This window comes from Carica papaya, chromosome 4 (assembly GCF_054855325.1).
Source record: "Carica papaya isolate Zhongbai chromosome 4, ASM5485532v1, whole genome shotgun sequence".
Classification (NCBI taxonomy): domain Eukaryota; kingdom Viridiplantae; phylum Streptophyta; class Magnoliopsida; order Brassicales; family Caricaceae; genus Carica; species Carica papaya.
The window spans coordinates 6,669,106-6,696,878 of record NC_142312.1 but is presented as its reverse complement, the minus strand read 5'-3'; the positions used below and the strand labels follow the sequence as shown (position 1 = coordinate 6,696,878).

At 35.7% G+C, this 27,773-nt stretch overlaps 1 protein-coding gene across 2 annotated transcripts; it reads left to right on the top strand.

The window, feature by feature from the left end:
• Positions 1 to 26,838, top strand: OWL1 (DNAJ heat shock N-terminal domain-containing protein). Of its 2 annotated transcripts, XM_088217628.1 has the most exons (13): positions 3 to 286; positions 614 to 900; positions 1,179 to 1,376; positions 1,456 to 1,570; positions 2,887 to 2,973; positions 11,599 to 11,687; positions 16,456 to 16,540; positions 20,917 to 20,970; positions 23,253 to 23,333; positions 24,778 to 24,855; positions 25,385 to 25,624; positions 26,368 to 26,475; positions 26,564 to 26,838. In XM_088217628.1, the coding sequence occupies exons 1-13, from the start codon at positions 143 to 145 to the stop codon at positions 26,618 to 26,620; spliced, it is 1,623 nt and encodes a 540-aa protein (XP_088073754.1). In that variant the 5' UTR covers positions 3 to 142; the 3' UTR covers positions 26,621 to 26,838. The 2 variants fall into 2 exon arrangements, with proteins under 2 accessions (XP_088073755.1, XP_088073754.1); XM_088217629.1 differs by lacking the exon at positions 20,917 to 20,970 and having other exon boundaries at positions 1 to 286.
• Positions 26,839 to 27,773: the final 935 nt, after the last annotated feature.

Below are 27,773 nucleotides of genomic sequence, written 5' to 3'. Positions count from 1 at the left end.
TGAACAGTCAAGTCAACAACACTACCAAAAACCCTTAAAACCCAAGTTCTGCTGTCCTGGTTGCAAACGATAAACAGACAAATAAAATTCAATCTCTGCATGAGAAAACTCCGATTTCCGTATCAATTTATGTGAGAACGCCATGAAAGAACCTGACCAGGAAGCCCCCGATAGACAACTTTATGCACTGCTCCACCTCCCACCGGATGCTTCCGATGAAGAAATTAGGAAAGCCTATCGCCAATACGCTCAAGTCTACCACCCTGACAAATACCAAGATCCTCATGTACGTTTAATTCAATTATTCTCAGTCATATGTTAATCCTTTTGCATGTATCGCGCGAAACTTTTTTGTCAGTACTGTTCAAAAGTTTATTCGGAGTACTGTTTTATGGTATGTTTACATTGTTATGTCAATTTGACGTCAGCGGTTTTGGCATTGCATTGGGTTTGTAACTTTGGATTGCCTTTTGTTTTTGATGTTAACAGTCTTAATTGATTTGGTATTCCATTTTCATGGCTGAAGTTGATGTCGCTGAGTTGGATTTTGATATGTTTTAAGAGATTAATTAATGGTTTTTTTTTTTTTTCCTAATTGGGAACTTGATTTTAGATGAAGGAAATTGCCACGCAAAACTTTCAGAAGATTTGTGAAGCGTATGAAATATTATCTGATGATAAGAAAAGGGCAATATATGATATATATGGCATGGAAGGGCTGCATTCAGGTTTGGAGCTGGGATCAAAGCTCAGTAAGTTGGATGAGATAAAGGAGGAACTCGAGAGGTTGAGGAGGAGGAAGGAGGAAGAGAAAATCAATGCACATTTTCGACCATCTGGTACAATATTGGCCCATTTGTCTTTGCCGCAGTTCATTGATGGTGATGGCATCATGAGAGGGTATTGCCCCCTTTTCCTATACTTATTATTTGATTGATATTTTTGAATTGCCATGTGACTTTTGCATTTTCTTTTTCTTTCTGTTGTTTTTAGTTAATCCTGCACTTATATCTGGCTGACTGCCTTCCTGTTTTTGGATTTTGATGTATTTTAGTGGTTCACATGACAACCCATTGGTTTTTGAAGAATAGCATTTAGGTTTTTATGTTGTCCAGAGTTTTGCTTAACCTTAGTGCCTGTTTTATCATGTTACTCACTACTATATGCATACATTTCAGAATGGCTATGACGAGTGAAGTTCAATCTCAATTATCAAAAAGCACTGCTGTTGCAGTTGGTGGAAATTTGGAAGTTGCTGAGCATTCTGGTGGTAGTGCTGCTACAATGGTGCTTAGGCATCAGATATCTTCAGTGTCATCCGTAGAAATTATAGCTTCTGCTGGTTTACGGGCACTTATTGGGGTACAAACAACACGGTGAGGCATTTTATTTGTTTTCAAATTGTTTACTCAAAAAACTTACCAACTTCACTCACTTTTCATTTCCCTTTTCCAGTCATCTGTCATCCCATTCAACTGCTACAATGACCATTGCAAAGTCTTTCAATGATGGTTCAATTAATCTTTCGAATTCCTGGACTCGACAGCTATCTGAGACTGCTAGTGGAAATGTATGTTACCTCTTGGTTTAGGGGTTTTATTTGGTCTTCTCCGCTTCATATTTTCAGACATTACTATTATATCTTAGGAAAAAATGGTCCTTGACCTTCAAATCCTTTTTTAGTTTAGTTCATAACCTTTCAGTTGTTGCAATTAAGTCCTTGACCTTTTATTTTTCTTCCAACTTAGTCATTTAGTTAACTTATCTATGACAATAAACAAATTTTTAGATACATCATTACCATGTGACAGCCATATTACTAGAAATTGATGACATGGTTGTTACATGAATTAATATGCTCCATTTAAAACTTTATTTTTCAAAAAATTCAAATTGGACACATTGGAGACAAGTTCTTTAAGCTCTGCTCTCTCTGCCTCTTAATCTGGAATGGATAAATACATTCTGTTTAATTTTTACTTAGACTTCATTTAAATTATTCCACGTGGCAACTATGTTATTAATTTTTGATGACATAGCTGTTACATGATGATATTTCTAAAAATTTATTTGTTTTAATAGATAAATTAACTAAAGGACTGCTTTAGAAGAAAAGTGAAAGGTCACGGACTTGATTACAACAGTTACAAGGTAAGAAACCAAATTGAAAAAAGAGTTAAAAGTCAAGGACCCTTTTTGCAGTTATGTAGAGATGGTGAACCTAAAGGGTGATGTGTTTAGTGTGTGGTCTTGATTTCATCTTCATTCCAAATTCTAGGTGCAAAATGACTGAATAACGTGGAGTTACCTAGTTGTCATGAAATGAGTAAATCTGAGTGAAAATATAAAAAATGCCTCCTTAAAATAGTTGAAACATCACTTTGGTCCTCTTTTTTGCAGAAGAAAGAAAAAAAATCATTTTCTGTTAAAATTTAAGTGAATAATCAGAAAACAAACCTAAAATGATGCATGATTTGGAATTGATATCTAAAGTTTCTAGTAAATGTTGCATTTTGGATATTTTTGTTTTTTTAGAAATATAATGGCACAATCCAGTATCTATATAAAATATGAGGATAAATCATTTAAGCAATATATACAAAATACATCTGTATTTTTTTTTCTTAGACATGCTTTTCTATTCCTGGCAAAAAAGAGGAGTAGAATGATATTTCTACAATTTGAAAGGCACCTTTTTGATATTTTCCCAGGAAATTAATGTTTTAATGGGAAATTAACTAGTCAAGCACAAAAATTACAACATTAAATATTCTCCTGAGATGGACAGTTCCTTCTAATGGTGGAAAGTATTACGTATCTATGTGATGGCTTTTTTATAGCTATCATAATTTTGTATTGATATTATCACCTTCATTTTTGTTTCAGATACAGTTGTTGCTAGGTCGAGAATCATCTATTTCAGTTGGATGGCGGAGAAAAGATGAGAATACAACTGCTGCTGGAGATCTGAAGGTAAATCTCTCTGTTTCCATTTTAATCTAAACGTAATTTTGTGAAGGGCTAAAGTTTTTTGTGGAGATTACACGGCTCAATGTTCAGACGATATAAATGCTAAGTGACCCTCCGATCTTATGTGACTTGTATTATCTTTTTTCTTCTAATCAATTCATAAAATTATGTTTTCTGTTAATTTATCTATGAAAAATATTTCTGTTGCTTGACAAAAAATCGACAAAAATTATTTGATCTTTATTTCTATTCTCTTGCAGATATAACTATGCATTGAAAAGATATCCTAACCTTCCCCTATTGCCCCACCCACAAACGAGAAAAAAAAAGGAAAAGGAAATGGATATGGATATTGTGAATAATTTGATCAAATAGCACAAATGACTCCACTGGTTTGTCATATCTACGAGATTCGTAAGGAGCCGGAAGTGGCTTTTAAATACAGTTTTCATCATGTAGAGCAGAGAAGACGACAAGGCATAAGAATATGATTAGTGAGAACTGAGGAATTTTGAATTGAATATGGATTTTTTTTGGAATTGAATATGGAATTTCATGGTGGTGAGTTATATGGTCTATCATGGATCTGGAATACCTATTTGATTCACATAGAGTTGTAGGTGGCTTACTTACTGTTGAGAAAGGATTGTTTTTTATCATGAAGAGCAAAAATTTTTGAGGGAAGGTCTTGGGTTTTTCATAATTTTTTTTTGAAATAAAAAGAGATATCATTCCATAGGTACCAAGGGGGAACTGCCTAATATACAACAGTTACAGTTCAATCAAATAATTTAAAACCATCCCCAAATCCTCAAGATTCTGAATATCATATCCCAAGAATAAAGAACAAAAAAAAAATGAAACCATCTATTCTTGATGCTGTTAAAATAATTTTCTATCCCCTTAAAAGCTCTTGAATTTCTCTCTTTCCACACAACTCACATTAGAGATAATGGAATCAACATTAAATATTTTTTCTTCTCACACAATCTAGACCAAGCCCACAATTCATTCTTAACCGACCCTGCTATAATCCATTTGATTCCCAACATTCCATAAATAGAGGTCCATAGATCATAAACCGGCGGACACCACAACAATAGATGCTTACAAGATTCAGCAGAACATTTGCACATATAACATCTATTCACCATGCATCTCCCCCTCTTCATGGGCATATCTATAGTTAAAACATTTCCTCTACATGCTTCCCATACAAAAAAAGCCAATCTTGGATGTGTGTTAGTCTCCCATACTTGCTTAAACGGAAACACAGATTCAGCTTTCACCTTTCCACTCTGAAGGTGACAATATAGGGATTTCACAGAAAAAATCCCATATTTCTCCAACGTCCACTGTTTATAATCATCCCGGCCACCCACTTTTAGTTCAGATAATAGCCGATATAGTTGCTGAAAATCATCAGTCTCCCAATCATTCAAATTTCTCTTCACTTGCACATCCCACTAGCTATGGTCTCCATTTTCCACATACACCTTTCTCTTTTGGCATAGAGGAGGAGGTTAGATGGAACTTAAATGTAGTCCAAGAAGGGGATGTGGCAATGATCATAGAAATCTTGGAATTTGCTTGTCCCAATAAACAATGTTAGTATTCATTTGAAAGGATCGGTAGAAGTAATAGCTTTTATCTGAAATAGTTGACATGAGAGACTACTATACTCTTATTTCAACTTTTTGTACTGCATTGAGTAGTTTCACAATTGTAGATGTTGATTGCAACCACACAAATATTAATGCACCAGATTGCATTAGAACTCCACAATTTAATTCGACTAGGTGAGGTTAGTACTAGGATGATAGACCTCCTTCTACTTGTGTTTCATCCATAAATAAAGACTTTACAAGCTGGTAGCTGAGACCTTTGAATATTTGCTACTGGTGCCTTTTATCTCAAGGGGCCTTGGTGCACATTGTTGGACTTTCTTAATTGAACCTGGTGATGGCTAGTTCAGTTTCTGGTGTGCTTGGGCTTTGGAAGGAATTTGGGCTGATAAGAGAATGAAGAAACTAACTACTCTTATCCCTTTACTTACCATATTAATCTTATTACAGATGATCTACGAGAGAAAACGAGAGAGAAAGAGTTGCACGTTTGCATTGTGGATGGAGAGAGATAGTTATGGCTGGACGCTCAACCGGCCAAGAGAAGGCAACCAAACGTAGCCTGAGCAGACTTGCACAGCCAACGTCGCCTCACTAGGGGGCAGTCGGAAGGGTTCCTTAGGATAAAAAGTTTCTGGGCCCTGAGAATAAAAGTTTTGATATTGTTTGGGAGGGAAAAAAGGTAAAAAGGAATAAGGGTGAGTGAGAACTGGAGGGGGTTTATGGTTTCAATTTCATTTTGGGAAGATGAAGTGGATTGGTTACTAGGAGCCTTACATGAATTCTACTAGGTTGAAGGAAGGAAGTTCTGGGTCGGAACACAAAAGGAAGGAGACACAACCTATGAGTGGCCATGGGCAGGAATAGGAGGGGAGGTTCTTAGTCTTTACAGAGGAGAAGGGGGAGGCAGTAAGGTGAATTTTATATATGAAGGAACGCTGGCTGGCGGATCGTAGAGAATGATGGTAGTGCTGTTTGAAACGACAGGGAAAAAGTGTCAAGCATCGGAAAAGCACAGGATACGAACCTGTTGTGCAAAACTAATGAAAATCTTGGAAGAAGGTCGAGAAATTTCCCCAGTCTTCTTGTGTTGTTCCAATTGCCGAACGAAGCTGAGGGTGAGCCTAGAAGCGAAGAGAGAGAAGAGCTTCGTCGAAACTGTGAAGGGGAGCTCGGGGCAGGGGAGTCAATTAGGAAATACAAGACCCATCCAAGATGGGTTGGGTAGATATCAAAATTCAAAATTTTGATTTTTAAAAAGCGGAGGAGGAGTGTTGTCTTGGTGAAGCCCAAAATGCTGAAAACAATCATTGTTTTGGGGACATTGTGAAACGAATTGGGCCTTGACCAAGCGGACTTAGTTTAAAAAGGAATGATGACTTGATGGTTAAATGTTTCTCACGGGCTAAGAAAAGAAAATGGACCGAGCGGGCCAAGCTTGGGAAAAGTGTTAAAAAAGGGTTGTGGGCTAAAATGGATAAAAGACCCATAACCGGGAGAAAGATGCATAAACCTGCAATTGGAAGTGGGGGAGAGCAAGAGTTCAGTTGTTTGATGACGAGGAGAATATGGTTTTGGATTCCGATGGTGGAGAGAATGACATAGGAGTGGGAGAGACCAGTAGTGATTGAGAGGAGGAAGTTCCGGGCAGCGAGAAGGGGAGAGAAACCATCATTTTTATGGAGAGCTACAATACAATTGAGGTTGCAGAGGAGGATTCCACCCAATCCCTAGTGGTGGTTCCAGTGGAGGATGTGGCGGTAGTAGTTACTCCCACGAGGAAAGACGTAGGAGTAGTGCAGAGGAGGGAGCTCATGGTGGAGGAAGAGCAGGGGGAGAGGATCGAGAACCTGATTGAAGAAAAAAACTCAAGATGGGTACTTTAGATATTCAGTGGATCAATAGCATGATAGGGGTTTGTTTTGATGGTTTAAAGGAGCAGGCTATGTAGCTTTTTAAGAAAATAGAGAAAAGAAGGAAGGAAAAGGTGAGAGGAGAGAGGCTAGAAGCATAAACAAAACATAAACAGAGGGTGGAGGGCTCTAGAGAGTTAAGAAGGCTATAGTCTAGCATTAACTATGACAATCTGAAGAAAGGAGATAAGAACGGAGAGGGAATGTTGGGAAATGCTTAAATTATGTTTGGTTGTAGCATTTCTTGGAATATTAGGGGTATAAACGAGCATAAGAAGAGACAGATGGTAAGGGGCCGCATGGATAGATGGAAACATGATGTGATATGTCTTTAGCAATTTAAAATAGAATCCATTTGTGATTGGATTATTTTAAGCCTTTGGAAAACCAAGAAGATAGGTTGAAAAGTCCTACCAGCTGGAGGCGCATATAAAGGGATTCTAGTGTTATGGAATGATTAGTCCTTTTAATGTGAGGAGGTATTGTTGGGAGAATATTCTATCTCTTACCTATTTGAAGATTGTAGAAATGGAAAAAAATGAGTGTTCACTAGTGTCTACAGTAGAGGTAAAGATAGAGAGAGAGAGAGAGAGAGAGAGAGAGAGAGAGAGAGAGAGAGAGAGAGAGGGTTACTGTGGAAGGACTTGGAGGACTATGAATAGGACTTTTCATAAGTTGTGGAGAAGATCTCAATGTAGTTTTTAACATACATGAAAGGTCTAGTGAGCATTTTTCAAGGGGTTGTGTTGAAGAATTCAGGGAGATCTTGACAAACTTGATTTAATGGATTTACCTCTCATGGGAGGTACATGGACCTGGTTTAAGCAGAGACTCAACCCAACATGTTCAAGAATTGATAGGTTTTTTATGTCGGTTTCTTGCCAACTACAATCAATGGATCTATGCTAAAAGATTTTGCAACGAACCATATCCGATTACTTTCCTATTTGCCTGTCTTTGATGGGATCAAATGGGACCCTTTCTCATTCAGCGTTGGCGATAAATGGTGAAACGTTAATGATTTATGTGATAAAAATCAATGAAGAATGGAGAGGGACAATGGTGAATGGTAAAGCTAGCTTTAGAGTTGCTCAAAAAATGAAGGCAGTGAAAATTAAAATAAAAAAGTGGAGCAAGGAGAAGGGGAGGAGTGAAGGTATGTACACCCAATCTTTATTTCATGATATCAAGACAATTGATAGGGTAGAGGACAAGGATGTTTTGTTTGCTGAAGAGTTGGTTCATAAGGAATCTTAAAAGTTTGAATTGGTAAACATATTACAAATGGAGAAGATATCATGGAGACCAAAATTGAGAGTTAGGTGGATATAGGAGGGGGATAGAATTACAAGATTCTTTCATACTATGATAAATCATCATAGAAGGACCAACTTTGTGGAGAAAATAGAGATTGATGACCGGATAGTGAAGGGTAATGAGCGATTGAGGCAAGGGGTTAGAGTTTTTTTTTTGTAGATTATACTGTGAGGAGTTTGGTGGAGGCTGGGCTCGTATCATTTTCAGATCTTTGGATGAAACGAGTAGTGTTTCACTTGAAAGAGAGTTCATTGAAGATGAGATCTTTGAGTGATTCATGCACTGTAGAAAAGATAAAACTCCTGGTCCCGATGGCTTCAACATGAGTTTTATGAAAAAATTATGGCATGTAATGAAAGATGATATTCTTGAGCTCTTTAAGAAATTGCATTAATCATTTTACCACCCTTTAAACATATTTGGAAAACTGGGGTCCTTCCTAGGATTATTTTTTTTACGTAGGAAGCCGCTAAGGAATGCATTTTTATTATTGATATGCTGAAAAGAAGTGGTAATACCATGGTTAACAGATGCTACCTTTGCAAATCGTTTGAGGAGACATGCAATTATCTACTTCTGTGGTGCCCGACGACCTATAGTATTTGGAATTCTGTCTTGTGTTTATTGGGTTTAAGTTGGGTAATAGCTGAAAATGTGAGTAAAGAGTTGTGGGATTGGACAAGTTATTGTAAAAAGAAAAAACATTTGTTCCTTATTGCACTAACTATTTTTTGGGTTGTATGGAAGGAAAGAAATGCGAGAACTTTTGAGGGCATTGAGACTAACATAAAAACATTAAAGATATATGAACCTATACTTTTGATTCTATTTCGTTAGGTGAAAACATCAAAGATTGGGATGATTTTGAATGGGTCCTGGACCATTTAATCAACTTTTAACTATGCTTTGTACATGAGCAGTACCCCCTTGGTACTTTTGTGAATAATATTACTTCCCTTATATTTAAAAAAAAAATTCTTAAATTCTTCTTTTTTGGTACTCGTTGCTGAGGTTGAGGGGGAAACTAATATCAAAGACTTTAGATCCATCAGTTTAATTGGGAGCATTTATAAACTTGTCATGAAGGTATTAGGCAGAAGGATGACCAAGGTAATGGAAAAAATGGTTTGCAAGTGTCAACATGCATTTGTAGAAGGAAGACAAATTTTGAATGCGGTGCTTTGGGTAATGGTGTTGTGGAGATCTGTTATTCCAGAATAGAGAGGAGTCTTTTGTAAGTTGGATTTGGAAAAATATATAATCATGTAAATTGGAACTTTCTTGATTATACACTAAGGAGAATGGACTTCGAGGATAAATGGTGCAAGTGGATTAACTCCTGTATTACTACAATGTCTTTTGTGGTAATGGTGAATGGAAGTCCATCTTATTTTTCCAAGATCTCCAAAGGTCTTAGACAAGGTGACCTATTATCTGTACCTACTTTTTAGTGTTGTCATGGAAGTATTAAATAAAATATTATTAAGAGTTAGAGAGCTGCAGTTGTTTAGAGGTTTCAAAGGGGGAGAGGGTGAACACACGGAGGAGGTAGTCTACTTATTTTTTACTGATGACACTTATTGTTTTGTGAGAACTCGATGAAGGGGCTTGCTCAATTTTATACTTTTTATTGAGTTTTCAAGCAGTTTCCGGTCTCAATATCAATTTAACAAGTTTGAATTTGTGAAATTGAGTGGTGGTAGTGGTGCTGCTAGGTTTGCAAGAGTAATGGGATGTAAAAGTGTGGAGCTGTTGATTAACTACTTGGGGTTGTCAAGGGCCAATTATAAAAACGTGAGGACGTGAGATCCTGTTGTGGTGGAGTTCGAGAGGAGGTTGGCGGAATGAAAGAGAAACCTCTTGTCCAAAGGGTGGAGACTCACACTTATTAAGAAGTATGCTGGCTAACCTACCCATTTATTTCATGTCCCTTTTGACAATTCCAGTGCGTGCTGTTAAGAGATTGTCATTAATTCAATGCAGATTCCTTTGGAACGATTATGAGGATAGAAAAGAGTACCACTTGGTGGCATAGGATGAGATAAAAAAAACCAATGTCTCAGGGTTGTTTGGGGTTGAGATCTTTTGTGAAGATGAATTTGCTCCTAGAGTGTGCGTGGCTTTGAGGTTTATGAAAAAAAACAGTATTCTATGGTTGAGAACTATGGAGGCAAATTTTGGTATCGTGGATACTGAATGGTTTTATGGAGTATTGTCAAGACCGCATGGAAAAAAGATGTGGACAAAATTATGCATAGGTAGGGATAAATTTCAAAAATGTATCGGGTAGAGGTAGGCAGTGGGGACAAAATCAATTTTTGGAAGGATCCTTTGCTTAGAGGGGGAACGCTTAATGATCAATTTTCCTGAAATTTTTGCTATTGCGCAGTACAAAGATATCAGTCAACGAGTCATTTGGAGATATTTGTGGGGAAAGGGAGTGACATGTGGAGGCGATGAGAAACTTAAATTATTGGGAAGTCAATGAGTATGAGTCTCTCCTAAGTACATTATCCTTTGCCTCAATATGAGGAGTAATGACAAACTAATCTGGAGTCTCAGTGCCACAAAGACCTTCTCGGTTAAGTACTTCGTTGATTATTTAGTTAAGAATGACTCCACGGCGACTAGTTTTCCCGTCTGGCAAATTTGGAAGGTAATTGCTTCACTTAGAGTTGCTTTCTTTTGTGGGAGGCGGGACATGGGTATATTCTTTACATGGGTGTATTCTTTCTATTGACAGGTTAATGGAAAGGGAAATTATTATGGTGAAAGATTGTTTTCTATGCAAGAGGGGGGTGCAATCTTGTAATCGCATCTTGCTTTGGTGGCCGTTTGTGCATAAGTTATGAATCATGACGTGCGGGTTACTGGGGATTAGTTACGTGATGGTTGGTATGGTAAGGGATGAGATTGGGCCTGGAAGAGTACAACTGGTGGTAAGAAACATGTGAGTTTCAGTCTCCTTGCTATATTTTGGGTGATGTAGAAAGGTAGAAACTGGAGAGCTTTTGAAGGGATCTAAGATGATTTTGATAGGGTTAGAGATAGTGGTTCAAAACCTTGAGTTTTTTGTTTTTGGTTATTGGTCATCTTTATTCTATAGATGATTTTGGGAACTTATTGATATCCTGGTTGACATATAAATATTTTTGTGCATGGGTTGACATCTGCTTGATACTTACGAATTAAGGAAATACATCAATTTTTTTTTAGTTTCAAAAGAAACTTTATTGTATTAGTCCTCTGGAGAGTAAGGAACAAAAAGAATATTGAGGGTGTTTTTATATCTTTTGACAGAGTTAGAGATGTATGGTTGTAGGCCCTTTATTTTTTGTTCAAAGGGTTAGTCTGTTTATTCTGTAGAAGACTTGGACAACTCCATTGAGATTTCGTGTGATTTGTAATTTTTCTATATGTATTGTTGTCTGTTTATCCGTTTGGAAATGGGTGGCATCTTCTCTATGTATTGTTTATACTTCTTTTTACTCTAAAAACGATTGCATTTCTATTTGATTGCTATTTGTTGGATTTATTGTCAATTTATCACTATGAAGATCAGTATTAATTCATGATAATTGAACAAGGTAGGGCCAGTAATTATGTCATGTCTATTTTGCTACCTACCCTTTCTTCTTTATTCTGTTATTACACTTCAAAGTTTTCTCTTCAGAATATCCCAGCCTTTTTAATGTTTTCTGAAGATACATTTAGCATTTGCTCCTCCCCACCCCACTCGATCTATGTCCTTTATTCTTTTTTACCAATTGCAGATTGGCACAAGTTCCTTTGGGGCATCAGCTCATTATGTCCGTCGCTTTTCCTCTAAGTCTCATGGCCGTATTGCAGGGAGATTTGGAAGGTTTGTTTATGTATTTTTCTGTATGAATATATATGGGAAGTATATGAGTTTACATCAGTTTTTGGTAAAAGTTAGTAAAGGAATGGAGTGATAAATAAAGAGAAAGAGCAGTTTCTACAGGATGGAACAAGAAAAATGTTTTCCTTGTTTGGATAATTAAATTTTAAAAAAATGAAAGGAAAAGATTTCTGTAGATTTTTGTTTGGTTTAATTTTACAAGAAAAAGAAACGATTAAATATAAGAGAATAGTCAAACAATACCCTTTTCTTAATGGAATTACAAGTTAGGCAGTTAAGAATAAAAGAAAGCAATTTGAATGAGTGAAAAAATTTGAATTTTTAAGGAAAACAATATATCTGCACCATCCCTTCGGTTCTTCTATTAATTTTTATTTTTTATCCAAACAAGGAGAAAGATAGGATATAAGCATCTCTCTCTTTCTTTTCTTTTTCCATTATTTAACTTCCCTCAATCCAAAGATAGTGCTAGTAATATTTTCTTTTGAGATAAAAATAGTACTAATCATATTTACTAGTTAAATATCCCATTGTACATGCAAAGTCTCAAAAAAATAACTTTTGCGTGATATTGGTCATATGAATTTATGGCTCTAGTCAACAAGCATAGAAGATACCACGTGGTTCAATGAATCAACTATGACCATGCTAATAACCCAGCCTCATGAAAAAAACAGAGCTTGGTGACTTGTATTTTGAAGATGGATAAAAGTATAATAACGATCATTATTAGGTCTGTCTTACTGCATATTCCCTAACGGACTGAGAAATATGTTTACGTATTTGAATGCAGATGGTTACCTCTTGATATTTTTAAAAAGATTTTTTTTTTCAGTGGCTATAAGTTTATGAGGTTAGGATTTGTCTCACTGTGTAGAAATGACAAAATATCATCAAAGATCACAAATGCAAAGTACTTTTGTGTGTTTTATATTTTCGTTGCCATAATAACTTCATAGGATTCACTTTGCTTGGGTAGTCACAGTATATAAATGATAGAATATCCTTAAGATCAGCAATATAAAGCATCTTGTTGGATGCATCTTAACAAATATTGAGACTGTCTTTTCTTGGAAACAATATCCAGGCAATCGCTTAAAGGCCTTTTGTTGAAATGGCTGAGCATCTTGCTCTTATCTATATTTCTAGGACTCGGGTGCAAGTGTCTGGTATGGATATGGATCTAAATGTTTGACTTGATAGTTTTTATAGACAAAGATACGGGGGTTTGGTGACAAGAGTCCATGGATGGGACATAAATAATAAAACTAATATAAGCTTTTAGGAAGCTATCATATACAAAATACATACATTATTTAGCACAAAAAGATAGTGTACTCATATTTGTAGTGAATGAAAAACAATGAGACCTATTAGTAATGCGCAACTGATTAAGTATTTATTATATAAAAATGTTCAAAAAATTTAGACATCGAAGAAATGTGTTCCATTTATTTGTCTGTGTCATCTTCTATTCTAAGTATAATCACCCCAGAAATTTAAAAAGGAAATGTATATAAAAAATATAAGTGCGGAAGCGAAATAAAAGGTTTTGGTTAATATCCCTTACACAATAACTTAAACGTACTAATAATACCGAAAATAAGTCATCTAAAGAAAAATACTGGAAATGAAAAACCCAAAAAAAGAAACTAATAAACATCTAGATAACTACTCGCCGTCTTCTTGTAGATCGGGCTCGGGAACCAAGCATTCCTGATATGAAATGGTTAAGTAAGAAATGAGCTACACTAACCCAGTAAAGACATCACACTATATCACTGTCACAGAAGTAAAGGTTGGTAGAAAACCAAAAACAACCAATAGAGCACAAGTTTCAAGGAAATTTATTTATCAATAATCAAACCATTTACTGTCCACTTACCTCAGTGGGATTTATAAAAACGACCAATGGAAACAATAACATCATAGATATCATAAGTTCATTCATAATCTGTAACATAGTATACGTCATACTTTTATATTTCAATCATCAAACAACAGTTGCCCCTTTTTAATCAGTTTACTAGTATCCATGGGGATCCATAGGGGTCCCCGCTACACGTGAACCATTCTCTTGACAAACTTAATTTCCAGGGCCGTCCCTATACCCCGTTCAGTATGGACGCCAAACAATAAATCTCAATACCCCGTCCGGTATGAGAATGAAGCGGGCCGTCCTCATACCCCGTCCGGTATGAGCGCCAAAACATTTAAAGTCTTCATACCCCCTCCAATATGAGACAACGTTCCCGGTAGGGTTCCCTATGGACCCGGTCTGTCCATCATCTCTCAGGATATCTAGTGAGACTGTCAACTTATCCTTTTATCAATTCGCATACCTTTTCTATTTTTTTTTCTTAGTTTTCTGTTTCTCACATAATCATGAATACCTAAAAAAGTAACGAGCATCCAACAAGACAAACATATCATCGGATTCACAAAATCAAGCCATAATGAAGTAAACAGTGATTCATGCATTCAAAACCATAAAATAAATGAATAAGATACTATACTGCATTTACACTGTAAAATAAATCAAACAGGAACTGACAGAGAAATATGTCCGGTTCGGGACTCCATTAGCAACCGTAAGAATTATGTATATCTATTAATTCATAAAATACATTTTTATCATTTATTAAACTTTAATCCCTTGATAGGAAATAAGGTGAGGGGTTCTTACCTGATTCGAAGCCGAAAGCTGGATTTTCACTGCGCCTACGGCCAATTTCGGAATTCTACCACGGCGGCTTCGCCGTGCTCCGGCGACGGCACCGCTGCTCACGGCGGCATTCCGCCTTGGGTTGGCTGTTTCTGGCCGTTTTCGGCCGAATTCGGCCAAATTTGCATTAGTTCCTGTGAGAAAACACTCTTAGGGCCCTCGGTGGGCCGAAAAAACACCGAAAACCGAAGCTTACTGGCGGCGGGGCTCTCCAGTGCGGCGGCTCCTTCGGCTCGATTCGTGATTTGGTGTTTTGCTCCGGTCAACCTGTATAGAAAGGAACGGTGGTCACAATGGTGAAAAAATTACATCGAACGGGAATCGGGAAGGGCCTCATCGGAGGCAAAAATCAAGAAAATCCGCGGCGGCGCCGCTGGGGTTCGGCGGCATTTTCCGGCCAATTGGGCGGTATTTTTGCTCCGATTTGGCCATAGGCGGGTTCGGCATCGAATTCTGAGCCAAGGAAAATTTTTTTATCTCGTTTGGCGGTCTGAAAGTGCTCCGGTGTGGCAGCGGGTGGTGGCGGTCGGCTCCCCGGCGGCTGGGCTGTCTTCTCCAGCGAGGACTCTGGCGGCTAGGGTTAGGGTTTGGGTTTGGGTGTGGATGAGATTATTTATAACCTTCCGCTTTTAAACTGAGCCGTCCATCGCGATTTAATCTGAACTGTCCGATCGCGATTAAATAGGAAATGAATCTGGGCCGTTCATCACGATGCAATCTGGGCTGTCTGTGCGCGATTCAATCTGAGCCGTTCGTACACGTGCAATCTGAGCCGTCCGTATGCGCTTTTGATCTGGGCCGTCCGTGCGCGCAGGAACGGATCTCAGCCATTCGATCGTGCACACGCGGATTGCCCACGTGGCTCCCTTCCGCGTGGCCTCCCGCGTCAGTGTCTCTGCCATGCGGCGTGTCCTGGTTGGCCGGGGCTGCTGACCGAGCTGCTGACGTGGTGTAATTTTTTTAAATTGCGTTTTGAACATCGATTTTCAATTTTCTTTTCAAAAACACCCCCAGAACTCAAATTTTCATCCATTTTTTCCAAAATTGTTTTCAATTAAATCCCTAAAATAATTTTACCCATTTTTATTATTTTTATTTCTATTTAATTAAATTAAACTAAATTAAAACTATATATTATTACATAATAAATCATTATATTCATATAAAAATTACAAAAAAAATTAAAATAAAATAATACTAATAATAATAATAAGAATTGGGGTGTTACATTAAGAATCGTAGACTTTGTCTTCATGTTATCACATATGATAACTTTTAGTTCTAGATCATCAAGTGTCTTCTTCATATTATTATGTATCTTAACTTTTAGTTCTAGATCATCAAGTGTCTTACATGTAGATCAAGTATCAAACATAGTTCCCATGGTCACACCGATCTTTTTTTGAAATAAAAAGTGTAATAATTATATTAAGTGGGTATCGAAACGGGGATATCGCTCGTATATAAAAGATTTACAACTGTATTAGCATGTCACACCAATCTTGTGTCATGTCTGACATGTGTCTGGCTCTAAAATTAAAAAGTCCGAGCAACATAGGCTCTTAGAAATAGTTCCAATCGTTTCTGAATTTTATGTTCAGGAACTTGAATGATTTAGTTTAGGTAATTTCAGGCTTAAAATGTTTATATACATAGGAAAAGTGGTAAATGCTTAAGTTTTAGTACTCTCTTATTCTGATAATGGGCAATATTTCTATCTCTAGAGAGTGTTAAACGAACTACTGTAAATGTGTTTATTCTGAAAAAAGAATTTCAACTTCAGTGAGTTTCTTCAATCTACAAATGAATATTTTGTTCTTATTATCCACAATTTCACTTACAATCCAGATGCTTTATCGTGTTATTTGATTAGTTTAGATAAAGAGTGTTACAAAAAAATGTTAATGCAGATTATATAATATTTAGAACCTGATAACTACTGTTTTTATTTTAAATATATTACTTCCGAAATATGCTTTCTTACAACTTGTTTTTCTGTCATGACCAAAAATATTATTGCTGCAGCACTGCCGTCGAGGTTGAAGTTGGTGGTGGCAGGAAATTGTCCAATTTTAGCACTGTACGAATGTTATATACAATAGGAATTCAGGTAGTTGGACTTTTTCCAACAAAAATCAATTTATTACAAAATTATACTCTTCGTTGCATGATCTTTCCGCTATAAAAGGAAAATTTGACTGAATATTTACTTGTTTGGGTGTCTGAAGCTGGCCAAAGGTCTAGTTGACTCCCTTTCGAAAGAAAAAGGATGACAATAATATTATGAATAGGACATTACAGGGTGTATGAATAGGACACCGCTGGGTGCCACCCTATACAAAAGAATTAAATCTTTCCAACTTAAAAGAACAATATTTATATGTTTTTTTTTGTATGGTTCCTTGCATCCTTCTCACGTAGAAGATAGTGAACATAAATATAAAACTCAAGGTTTGGAACTAATGATCTTTAATACAAACAAAAGAAGATGATTAAAATTATGGTTGCATAGGAATGGTTGGGACTCTATTCCCGGGAGTACAGTAACTCACAGGGGCTCATGGATAGCCATCTCTCAGTTATATGATATTTTCAGCCATCTCTATTTTCTTTTCCTCCCAAAAAACCCAAATAATGGCGATAGGAGTTAAAGGGATGGGCTTCTTTCTCTCATTGCTAGCTTGAATGTCATTCCATTCCCAGGCCCAAAATCTCATGGCTATCAACCCAATAACCACCCAAGGGAGGTTTAGCTTGCACAAACATAGAGAGCAATCATTGACTATGATTCTACCTCTTTGTATGAGGTTGTCAAAAATAAGAATCTTGTCCTAAGCTACTTCCCAATGGATGAAGTCTTTTTTTTTTGGTTAAAAATCAGTTTCTAAGAAAATTTGAAGACAACATCCTATCATTAAAGTAGATTGTGATAGAAGGACCACAGAAAACTCCCTATTTTTGGAGAGACCACAAAAGGCTATTAGCCACGTAAGGATCAAACTAGTAAGGAGCTAAAGATAACAACAAGAAGCCAAGTCCTCAATCTCTAAATTGTTCAAGTTGTGAGTCACTTGGATATTCCAAGTGGGATAGCTAGACCTAAACCATGTTGTCCCAACTGAGGCATCCTTGTCTTTAGGCAACACAGAGAGATACTAGGAATTGATACTAAGAAGCATGAATAATTTGGCAAAATATTCACAGCTTGACTATAGTAAATCCTAAAGTTTATTAAATCCAACACAAGACTTCAGTTTCTGCTAATCCACATCCAAAACCAGTACTATAAGCTTGTCCATTCGTAACTTTCCTTTCATCCTAAACCATATTTAGCAATAACCACTCCCTTCCATAACCCACTGTTGCAACTAATAAACCTCCACATCCAGTTATTCAAATGAGACTTTTTCATAGCAATCAAAGTTCTGATGCGTAGACCCTCTTCCATAATGTGACACTTGATAGAATCTCAAGCTACCAGGTATAGCATCTACCAATGCAGAATCTCTCTGAACTAACCTTCTTGTGATCTTTGAGGGAATGGGAAGAAGGGATAGAAAATAGATCAGAAGATCAGAGAAGGTACTTCTAATAAAGGTGACCCTATTGCCTTTAGACATGTAACGTCTCTTCTAGCTAGACAACATTTTTTCCATTTTGTTGATGATGAACTTTGCACCAAGAGGCATCAAAGATACTTGAGAGAAGGGAAAAAACCTTGCATCCTAGGATCCCAACTACTTTACCTTGCACGACCCAGTCAAAGATCTGATGCCTAGACCCTCTTCCATAATGTGGCACTTGATAGAATCTCAAGCCACCAGGTGTAGGATCTGTGAAATTCAGAATCTCTCCAAACTAACTTTCTCGTGATCTTTGAGGGAATGGGGAGAAGGGATAGAAAATACTTCAGAAGGTTAAGGAGGGTATTTTTAATAAAGGTGAGCCTACCACCTTTAGACAGTCAATACATCTTCTAGCAAGACAACAATTTCTCCATTTTGTTGATGATGAACTTCGTGCCAAGAGGCAATACAAGATACTTTAGGGAAGAGAAAAAACTTTACTTTTGAGGATCCCAACCGCTTTTCGTTGCATGACCCAATGACCATCTTAGACTTGTCTAGATTGATAAGAAGACTTGAAATAGCCTTAAAGAAAGTCAAGATGCATCTAATATTAATCATAATCTCTTCATTAGGTAAGCCAAACAATAAAGTATAATCAACAGATATGAGTGGATAATATCCTTTCTTATGGCATCACTATTGCTCCCAACCCTTGAATGAGATTGCAAGCTAGCCTTAAGGAGCATTTTGTAAAAGGCCTCCATAACAAGGATAAACAAGAAAGGGGAAAGAGAATCTCCATGTTTGAGGTCTTTTTTAGAGGAGTAAAAGAAGTAATAAGGGCCTCCATTAACAAGGATTACCAACGAGGTTGTGGTAATGCGTAAACTTGCCAGCCTACACCATTTGTCATGGAAGCTCATGCCATTCCATAAATAGTTTAGGAAAGACCTTGAGACTTAACCATAGGCTTTCTCAATTTCTATATTAAGAAGACCTTCCTCACATGCTTTAATCCACAACCTTATTAACAATCAAGGTAGCATGAAGGACTTGATGATTTTCACGGATGCATTCTCATGGAACTTGACTGATAGGCTTGGGGCTCAAACGGTTAGCAAGATCTTTGGCGATCAAGTTTTAAACATTGTCTGCCAAGATAATAGGCCAGGGGTCCTTGACATCCACACTTCTATCTCAAAAATCAAATCTAGAAGGGTAGCGTTTTAGGAAGCCACAAAATGTGCCCCCATGAAACACTTTTATTTCAAAAAAAAAAAATGTGGCCCCATGAAAATCCTCAAAAAGTTTCATGACATTGTCCCGAACTACATCTAAAGTTTTCTTTTTTGGGGGCAAAAAATACATAGTGAAGCCATTCAATTGTGGTGCTGTGTCCTATAACGACTTATCAATGCTCCAAGAACCTCTTTTTCTTTAAAGTCTCTCTCTAACCAATTAACCTTCTAAGCACCAACCCTATCTAATTCCTGGGCTTTTATATTTGGCCTCAAAAGCTCCTCTAAATATGGTTTAAAACAAAAGCCCTTGATAGCCTCTTCAAACCATTCTCCACTTTGAATTCCTCCTCTTCAACTATTATTATGGATATGTTATTTCAATGATGGTGATTGGGCACCATATGGAAGAATTTGGTTTTTGCATTCCCTTCCTTAAAGGAAGCACTCCAGATTTTTGTTGCCACCCTACTTCATCCATCAACGTGCTATTAGCGAACTCCACCTTGGTTAACTGTCTTGCTTCCCTCCTGATATCCATTGACCTAGAATTGGCTCTTTCTTATGTTATTCATCAACTTTAAAAGTCTTTTTTTCTCAAGGGAGTCTTCTTACCCCAATGACCGATACTCTCAGCTTTGAATTGTTTCTTCATGTGAGCCGACTTCTTAGTACTCCTCTAGCTTACAGAACCATTGGAATTAATTCCGCCCACCAGGACATATGGATCCAAGAACCCTTCCATTTTGAACCATTTATTTCCAGAATAGAAAGGATTGGCCCCCATCTAACCCATTCAGATTAAGAGAAAGGATTGTTTGATTAAACCTGAGGATGAATACTCTAAGCAGGTTTGGAGCATGACCCTATAAGTAGAAGAAATTAGGGAGCTGTTAATTCAAGGGCAAACCACATTCTTTATAAGGTTAGACCAAGTCAATCTTCCACTCGACAAAGCGATCAATAAGGTTTAGGCTGGAGATCATACCTGAACTTCATGAAGCAAGAGAAAGATGCTTCATTACTACACTTTTCTTAGTCAACAAGTCACCATATCAAAATCTCTACCAATGATCAGTCATTCTCAAATAATCCTGTACCAGCAGTTGTGCTGTATCTTTGAGTCTACCATAGAAACTGGTATATATCCAAGAAAAGCAATCGTCCTTACCCCGAAATTCACAAGAAACAGACTTTGTAACACGCTTGATAGTTTCTAATTTCTGGGTATCTCATAAGATTAAGATACCACTTGCATCCCCAACTGCAGGAAGATCAAACCAGCCTACTTGTCTGCCGCACCATAGTTTCTGACCTGCCCATCCTCTACAACCTCTTCCTCTCTTGAAGATGGACCGATTCCCCTCTCCACTAAGGTCAAGTTTCTGTTGTTAAGGAGGTTATCATATCTGATGTATTGGTGTTTCATTTTGGTTCCATATAAGAAAATAAAGCTACACATCCGTGGTAAACTAAATATTCTACTTTTCTTTCTTGGTTATTTCTGTTGGATTTCCATTGTTTCGAAATGTGATAGGTTTATCATGATATTGATGCAGCATATTGTTCTGATATATAATTGATGATAGATAACAGTTAATTTAGCTGTCAGAAAATCTTTTTTTTTTCTTTGAGAATAGCTGTAAGAAAATCTTATCTGTGTTTCTTCATCTTGGCAGGGTATTTTTTGGAAATTTGAATTTCATCGTGGTAGCCAAAAGTTGATTGTTCCTGTAAGCTTAATCTAAAATTCTCTAAATGCCGTTTTTGTTCTCTTCATTTTGATTTTTTTTAAGTTGTTACCATTTTCAGCTTAGGGAGATGGGAAATATTTAATTTAAGTGTTTTTCTTGACAATTTTGGTGGTGCTTTATCTCTTCTAGATGTTTGGAAATATTTCTTAAATTCTTGTATGGAAATTGAAAACTTATATATTTATTCAAGAGTGACTGTTGTCTAGGTTTTTGAACCTATCCTTACCGGAAGTCTACGAAACAAAATTTTCTGGAAGTAATGAGTGGATAAAATGATAAATTTGTGCATTAAAGAATTTCATCATGATGAATCATATATGAGCATGAGACATTTAGTTGATAGTATCATTTCTCATCCATAAAATAAATCTTAGCAAAAGATGACATCCCTAGTACAGCATAATCCATCCAGCCAAAGATTAATTTTTAGTTGGACGTCATATTCCATAAAATGCATGTGGCATCAATGAGATTCTTATGACCTCTACATTGCTTCCAAAAGAATGAGCGTGTTTGGATGGGCTTATCATTTTAATGTTTTAACCTCATAGCCTTTCAGGCTCCAAGTGTTTTCAAGTTCATAGGGGTTTTTGGAAAGTGTTTGGACAATTCTTTTCTTTTTCCTGGCTTGTATTTTACTAAGTTACAGGACTTAGGAAAAATTAGATCTTAAGCTGAAAAATTAGTAAAATCAGAAAAAAAGATAAATTATTTGTATTTTTTAGCCAAAAAGTTTGTGGAATTTAATCTTTTAGCTAATGGGGGGGTATTTTAGGTCCATAATCTTAGTCAAATGAGCTTTTCGTTTTCACTTAAAACCTTGAAAAGAAATAGTTCAGTGCAGTATTTTTTTTTCATTAAAAGCCGCACATTTTAGGATGCATCCAAACATCCCTGGCTTTTTCTTTGATCATCTTAAAAAGCAGGTTTAAACTTTTTTAACAAGTAAGAAAGTTAATCCAATATATGGAGATTTGTCTCTCCGGATTGTCGAAAATGCTAAGATAGGACTTGATTTCTCTCATTGCGTCATAATAAGTAAAGTTTCTTGGTAACTTGTTCCTCAATAGTTGCACAAACAGTGTGTCTAAGTCAACCATTTATAACTAGCAAACGACGTAAATTTATAAAGGTTGGAGCTCTCATCCTGATGATGTGCAACAAAACTCACTTGAGATCAAACTTTTCATCAGTTTATCTCGAACTTTTTCTCTCTAGTCGTAATTCAGGAGTAAGCACAAGCTTTCTCCTTTTATGAACACAAATCACAACAAGCATGACAAAGTATCCTATTAAAATAGCTACATGTTCCGCAAGATCCATTTTTTCTACCTTACGGGGAAACAAAAAACAAGAATAAGTTTTCTCAAATCCCAACTCTATACAGGTCATTGCCTAAAAGAATAACTTTTCTATAAGGTCATTATAGTAATTCAACACCGACAAGATTTTGTTAAATAATGATATTATATATTGTCAAACAATGATATTAATATCAAACAAACGACAAAATTATACAATTATATTGCACCACCATAACACACTATCTCCAACATGTGTGCCTTGACTAATCAAAGACAGCACACACACTCTATAACGTACATACATATACACGCACCTACTCTACAAAGAAGACGAATCCAAAGGATCCCATATCTCATTTTCCCTTTAGTTTAATCAAATAAACAAGAATATTCCAGCTATTAATAAACAACAAAGAAACAGAAAAAAGGTATATTGGAACGGAAAAAAAATACAACTAAGAGGACCAATTATCCTCCTTTTTTTTTGAAATAAAAGTTAGTAAAGTATTATTAACATTGTACCAAGAGGGTACCACGTGTGTGGGACTCTTTTTTTTTGTTGATGGAGGTAGAGCTGTCCTTGTTTTTTGTTCAATTCAGCATTAGATGCTGGTTATGCTCTGAATATTTCCATAACCCATAACACATGTATAAGTGACGAGTTCTACATTCTCAGTAAGTTTTGAATTTATGACTTTCAAGTAAAATATAAAAATTTTAATTACTAGAAAATCGTGTTATTGGTTTCATAATTGGAATAGATTCTAGTACTTTTATTATCACAAAACATCATTCTTAATTTAATAATTTTCTCTAATTTGAGACCAATAACCAGACCTTGAAGCTAGCCATACCATAAAGCTTAACTTATTAGCTTGAAGATAACTAGTAGCCACCTGTTCTATCTCTGTGGTAGCATATATTGGTTTTAATTTGTTGGTAAATTATTTTGTGCAGATATTGCTTTCCAGGCATTTGAATCCCCTTTTTGCAACAGGAGCATTCGTGATTCCAACATCGATTTACTTCTTATTAAAGGTTACCTTTTATGTCATTCATATTTTAACAACTTGTTGAATATGGCAAATTTGTTATTCTTCTTTGCCTTCATTCAGATGTGAATAAGTTAAGAGTCATGAAATTGATGTTACCAAAATTCTTTTCTAATTAGAGCCTAAGTTAACTCACATAAGTTGTCAGAATGTAGTACAGTTTTGGCATACTTTGGTTTCTTGTGAATGAGACTCTTCAAGCAAGCATACATGTTTTACTTTCTTTCATAAAATTCTTTCCTAAAGTTTTTTATTACGTTAGAAAGTCTCCTTCTCTTGCGCTTTGTGAAACAGGAAGCATTTTTCTATAGAGAAGTATAGTGGAAGAACATCTTAATTTCAAAGAAAATCTCTCATTAAGCACTCCTGAATTAAAACCTTCTGAGAAATAATCCTGGCTTCTCTGCCCCTAAGCCTTGAACATTCTAATATTGATAACATATTTAGCAGGGTATTTCCTGCTGATTCTATTGGTCATTCAGATCTCAGACAATATCGATTTTCATTGTTATATTGATCCTTTTGCTGCTTAGCTCCTCTTGGAATTAGATGGGCTAATCTAGTTGGAGTTTGCTTTTATTTGATGGCAATATCTTGTCATATATTGTGACAAAGAATTGGCCGTATATATGTCTATAAAAGAATCAATTAAGTCTTGATTAATTCATTGCTTTTTTCTTTCCAGTTGAATTTCCACTTTTCATTTTTTGAGAAAAAAAGGAAAGTCAATGAATAAATCAAGACTCAAGATAAGCACGCCTTGGCTTTTTATTAACAAATGTGAGGTCAAATTCAAGTTTAGAGTCAGACTTGTTTTAAATGAGCTTGAGTTAAATAATTTTATTATTTTTCTATATATTTTTATACTTTTAATTATGCATTTCTTCATGATAGATCATTTATAGGTACTTAATACATAGATTTTTTTTTCTGTTAATTTTCAAACTCCATTTTTATGTAGGCATATATATATGCCTATTTTGCTATTGAGCTCAATCAAGGCTATTAACTTGAGGTCAAGCTTGAATAAGTGCAAAATTGACACCGAATCTAGACACGAAATTTCAAAACCTTGCAGATGCCCATCAAGGAATATGTCTAAAAGTTAGTAACTTGATTAAAATTCTGGGAGAGCTTAAATATACTGTGTTTCTACTGAATTGAGCTTGAATGATGAAGGTGCATTGGATCTGGCTCCATGTTGTTGTATCCCAAACTCTTAGGGGCTTTTTATTGCAGTAGGAAACTATGACTGGCGTTGATGAGCTGCACAGTGATAAAATGTTTGTGTAATTTTTTCTCAATATAAAAATGTAAATTCAGTGTGATAAAGTTGTGCTAGCTTGACTATAAATGCCCCCTCTTAAGTTTTTAGTCTGTTTTGGCAAAGCACTATTCCCTTACTATTTTTAAGTTGTGCATCCTTGCAGAAATTTGTTGTCAAGCCCTATTACCTTAAAAGGGAAAAGCAGAAGGCTTTAGAGAACAGAGAAAAAACTCATGCTCAGGTATGAATTATCAATGGCATGTTTGGTTCCATTCTGAGTAACCATTCCCAAAAAGTAAACCTCTACTGTGTGAATAATTGTAAATTGATTTTCTTGTAGTGGGCTATGTTCTACATACAATATCACTGAAGATTCAATATTCAGTTTTTGACATGCATATACATTTAGGATATTCGATTTTTTACATGCATATACATTTAGAAGATTCCACAATTTACCATGAAAACCTGCATTTAGGTGCTTCTGTCTTAGATTAGATATGAAGTCTTGTGTGGGATGCATGTTTCTTCATGCATGAACATTATGCACTGCTATGTTTGACGACAAATTGCTGTTTCTTTTACTGCTGCCTGAGCTGGTGCTGGGCACGGAATGGAATGGTAATATGGGAGAGGATTTTTAAAAGATTTAACTTTTAAATGCCTATTAGTACTTGAATTTTACGGTTTTCTACATTGGTAGTCAACAATGACCAGGCATGCTTCTTTGTTTAGCACTGCCTTAAAGTTTTAACCTATTTCATCCATAGGTCCAAGAGGCAAGGGCAGCAGCAGAGAAAGCTCAGCAATTACTACGAAATGTGGCAGATAGAAAAAAAAGAAGGCAAATGGAAACTGGAGGGCTGGTCATTACTAAGTCTCTGTATGGGAATCCTAAAGCTTTGAAGAAAGCGGATGAATCAGGAGAAATGACTGAGGAATTGGCTTCACAACTAATTGATGTTACATTACCTCTTAATTTCCTGATAAATGATTCTGGACAGCTTAAGGTACGATTACTTCAAATCCCGTTTCTTTCGGTAAACGGTCAGTTTCAGAAAATGACTTTTCTTGGGAGACATTTTGACTTTTCTTGCATAACTATCATATCGGACTTCTATAGAGTGCTGTTAAAGACCTGGTCTTGTATTACTTTAACAATGCCTTAATTATTTTGTTCATGTTGTGTACTACATCTATCAAAATTTCCATGAGTTATGGATAACTCACCCAAGGTGTTTATGGAGGCCAAACTGAGGTAAAGAGTCCAAAAATATGAAAGATGAGAAGCTGTTAGAAAATTGAGTTGAAAGTGATAAAAACGACGAGTCACGTGTTAATGATCCATTGTTAACCTTGATTTACATCAATCACAATGCCTATAGAGATGAAATCATTATAATTAAATGAAAAGTTCATTGACTTTGTAGCCAGCATTTTTTCAGCAATGAACTTTTCATTTTTCTTTTCTTTCCAAAACTTTGAAAAGATCCTTGCTGAGAAAATGCTTTCTACTAAATCAATGGGGTTGATATTAAAAAACAACTGCTAGGAAGAATTCCTTGCTTTGGCTTCAATACTGATCACACAGTGGCAAATGTTTGATCGGGTGATTAATTAGATGTTGTAGCCAGATATATGAAATTAAAGTGCTTTTGCTATTTTTGTTTTAATTGTGTTGATTTTGTGTAGTTTGTTTTTCTTAAAAATCATTTATTTAAAAGATCTTTTGTTCTTCAATTTGTTATGGCAGCTTCATGAGGGTATGAAGAAGTCAGGGATTATGGGGTTCTTTGATCCTTGTCCCGGAGAACCCAATCAGTTGTATGTGGAATATACTTATGGTGGCCAGAGGTTTAAGGTACTGTTATTCTCATCTTTTTTCTCCATATAATAGTAAATCTTGATAGATCTTTTTTAGTAATTGAAATTTTTGGTTGAAATTACAGGTTTTGGTGGATGATTATGATGAATTAATGATACCTCGAGAAGAAGACAGAGTCTGAATCTTATAATGTTAAAAGACCGGACATTTTGGTTACCTCTTGCAATTTTGCATGTTATACATGCCTTTTTGAGGTACCTAACTCCCTGCCATCTAATAAGGGCGTCAAGTCAACCAAGAAACTTACAAAATTTTCACTGTAATCTAATCTAATCAAATCATTCTTCTTTCTCTATGATCTAGCTTTTATATGATTTATAAATGGAAGCCAGTTGTTTATTTCTCTTCTTTTATATATATATATATATAGATTTCATTTGCCCTTTTATTTGGTTTTCCACAATACTTGTTTATACTTGGAAGTCAACAGCTTTGCATGTATTTGAGTTTTGATCTCACACCCATTTTAAATACTGTGGAATTAGAGTTATAAAGTTCTCCTTTTAAAGATCTCTTATTTGTTATTACTGTTCCATGTTTTTGTTTTCTGAGATAGAGTGAAAGTAAAGATTCAATCTCTACTCATCAGGTGTGCAACGAGAGTATTATGACATTTGAGTAAGATCTATTGCTTTTAATACCTCATTATCGACATCACAGTCCTAGTAAAAATTGCCAGTTTCAAATTACCTTTTTTTGGACAATAATTATGTATAGTTCTTTTATGTTGATTTTAGTATGTAATAAATCAAAGTTTTCATATTTTAATTAAATTTACACATTCAACTGTATTTTTTAGAGGTTAATAATATCTGATTCTGATAGTATAATGTTTTAAATAGATATTGATAATTGAGAATTCTGAGTCCTGTTCCATTTTATCTTCAAAAGAAACATCTTGTCTTAAAACATAAATCAATTGACAGAGATTTTATTGTAAACACTTATTTTAATTTGCATAATAAAACATTTTTATCTGTGTTTTCTTTTAAAACAATCTTTTGATATCTGTTTAATAAGTTTTCTTGTCTCCCAATCTCTTGGAAAGAGGTTGCCCAGACACTCTTACAAATTATTAGAAATTAACACTTACAAATTATTATTTGAAAAGTTTAATTTATCATTTTAGTAACTATTAGAATTCTCACTTTTAATCTTTTAAGTGAACAAAAATATTTATTTTTAGCATACAAAAATTCTTTGGAACTTTCACTTTTAGATTTATGCAAATTTTATATATAGAAACATGTAAACTAAAAATAAAATAGTATTTA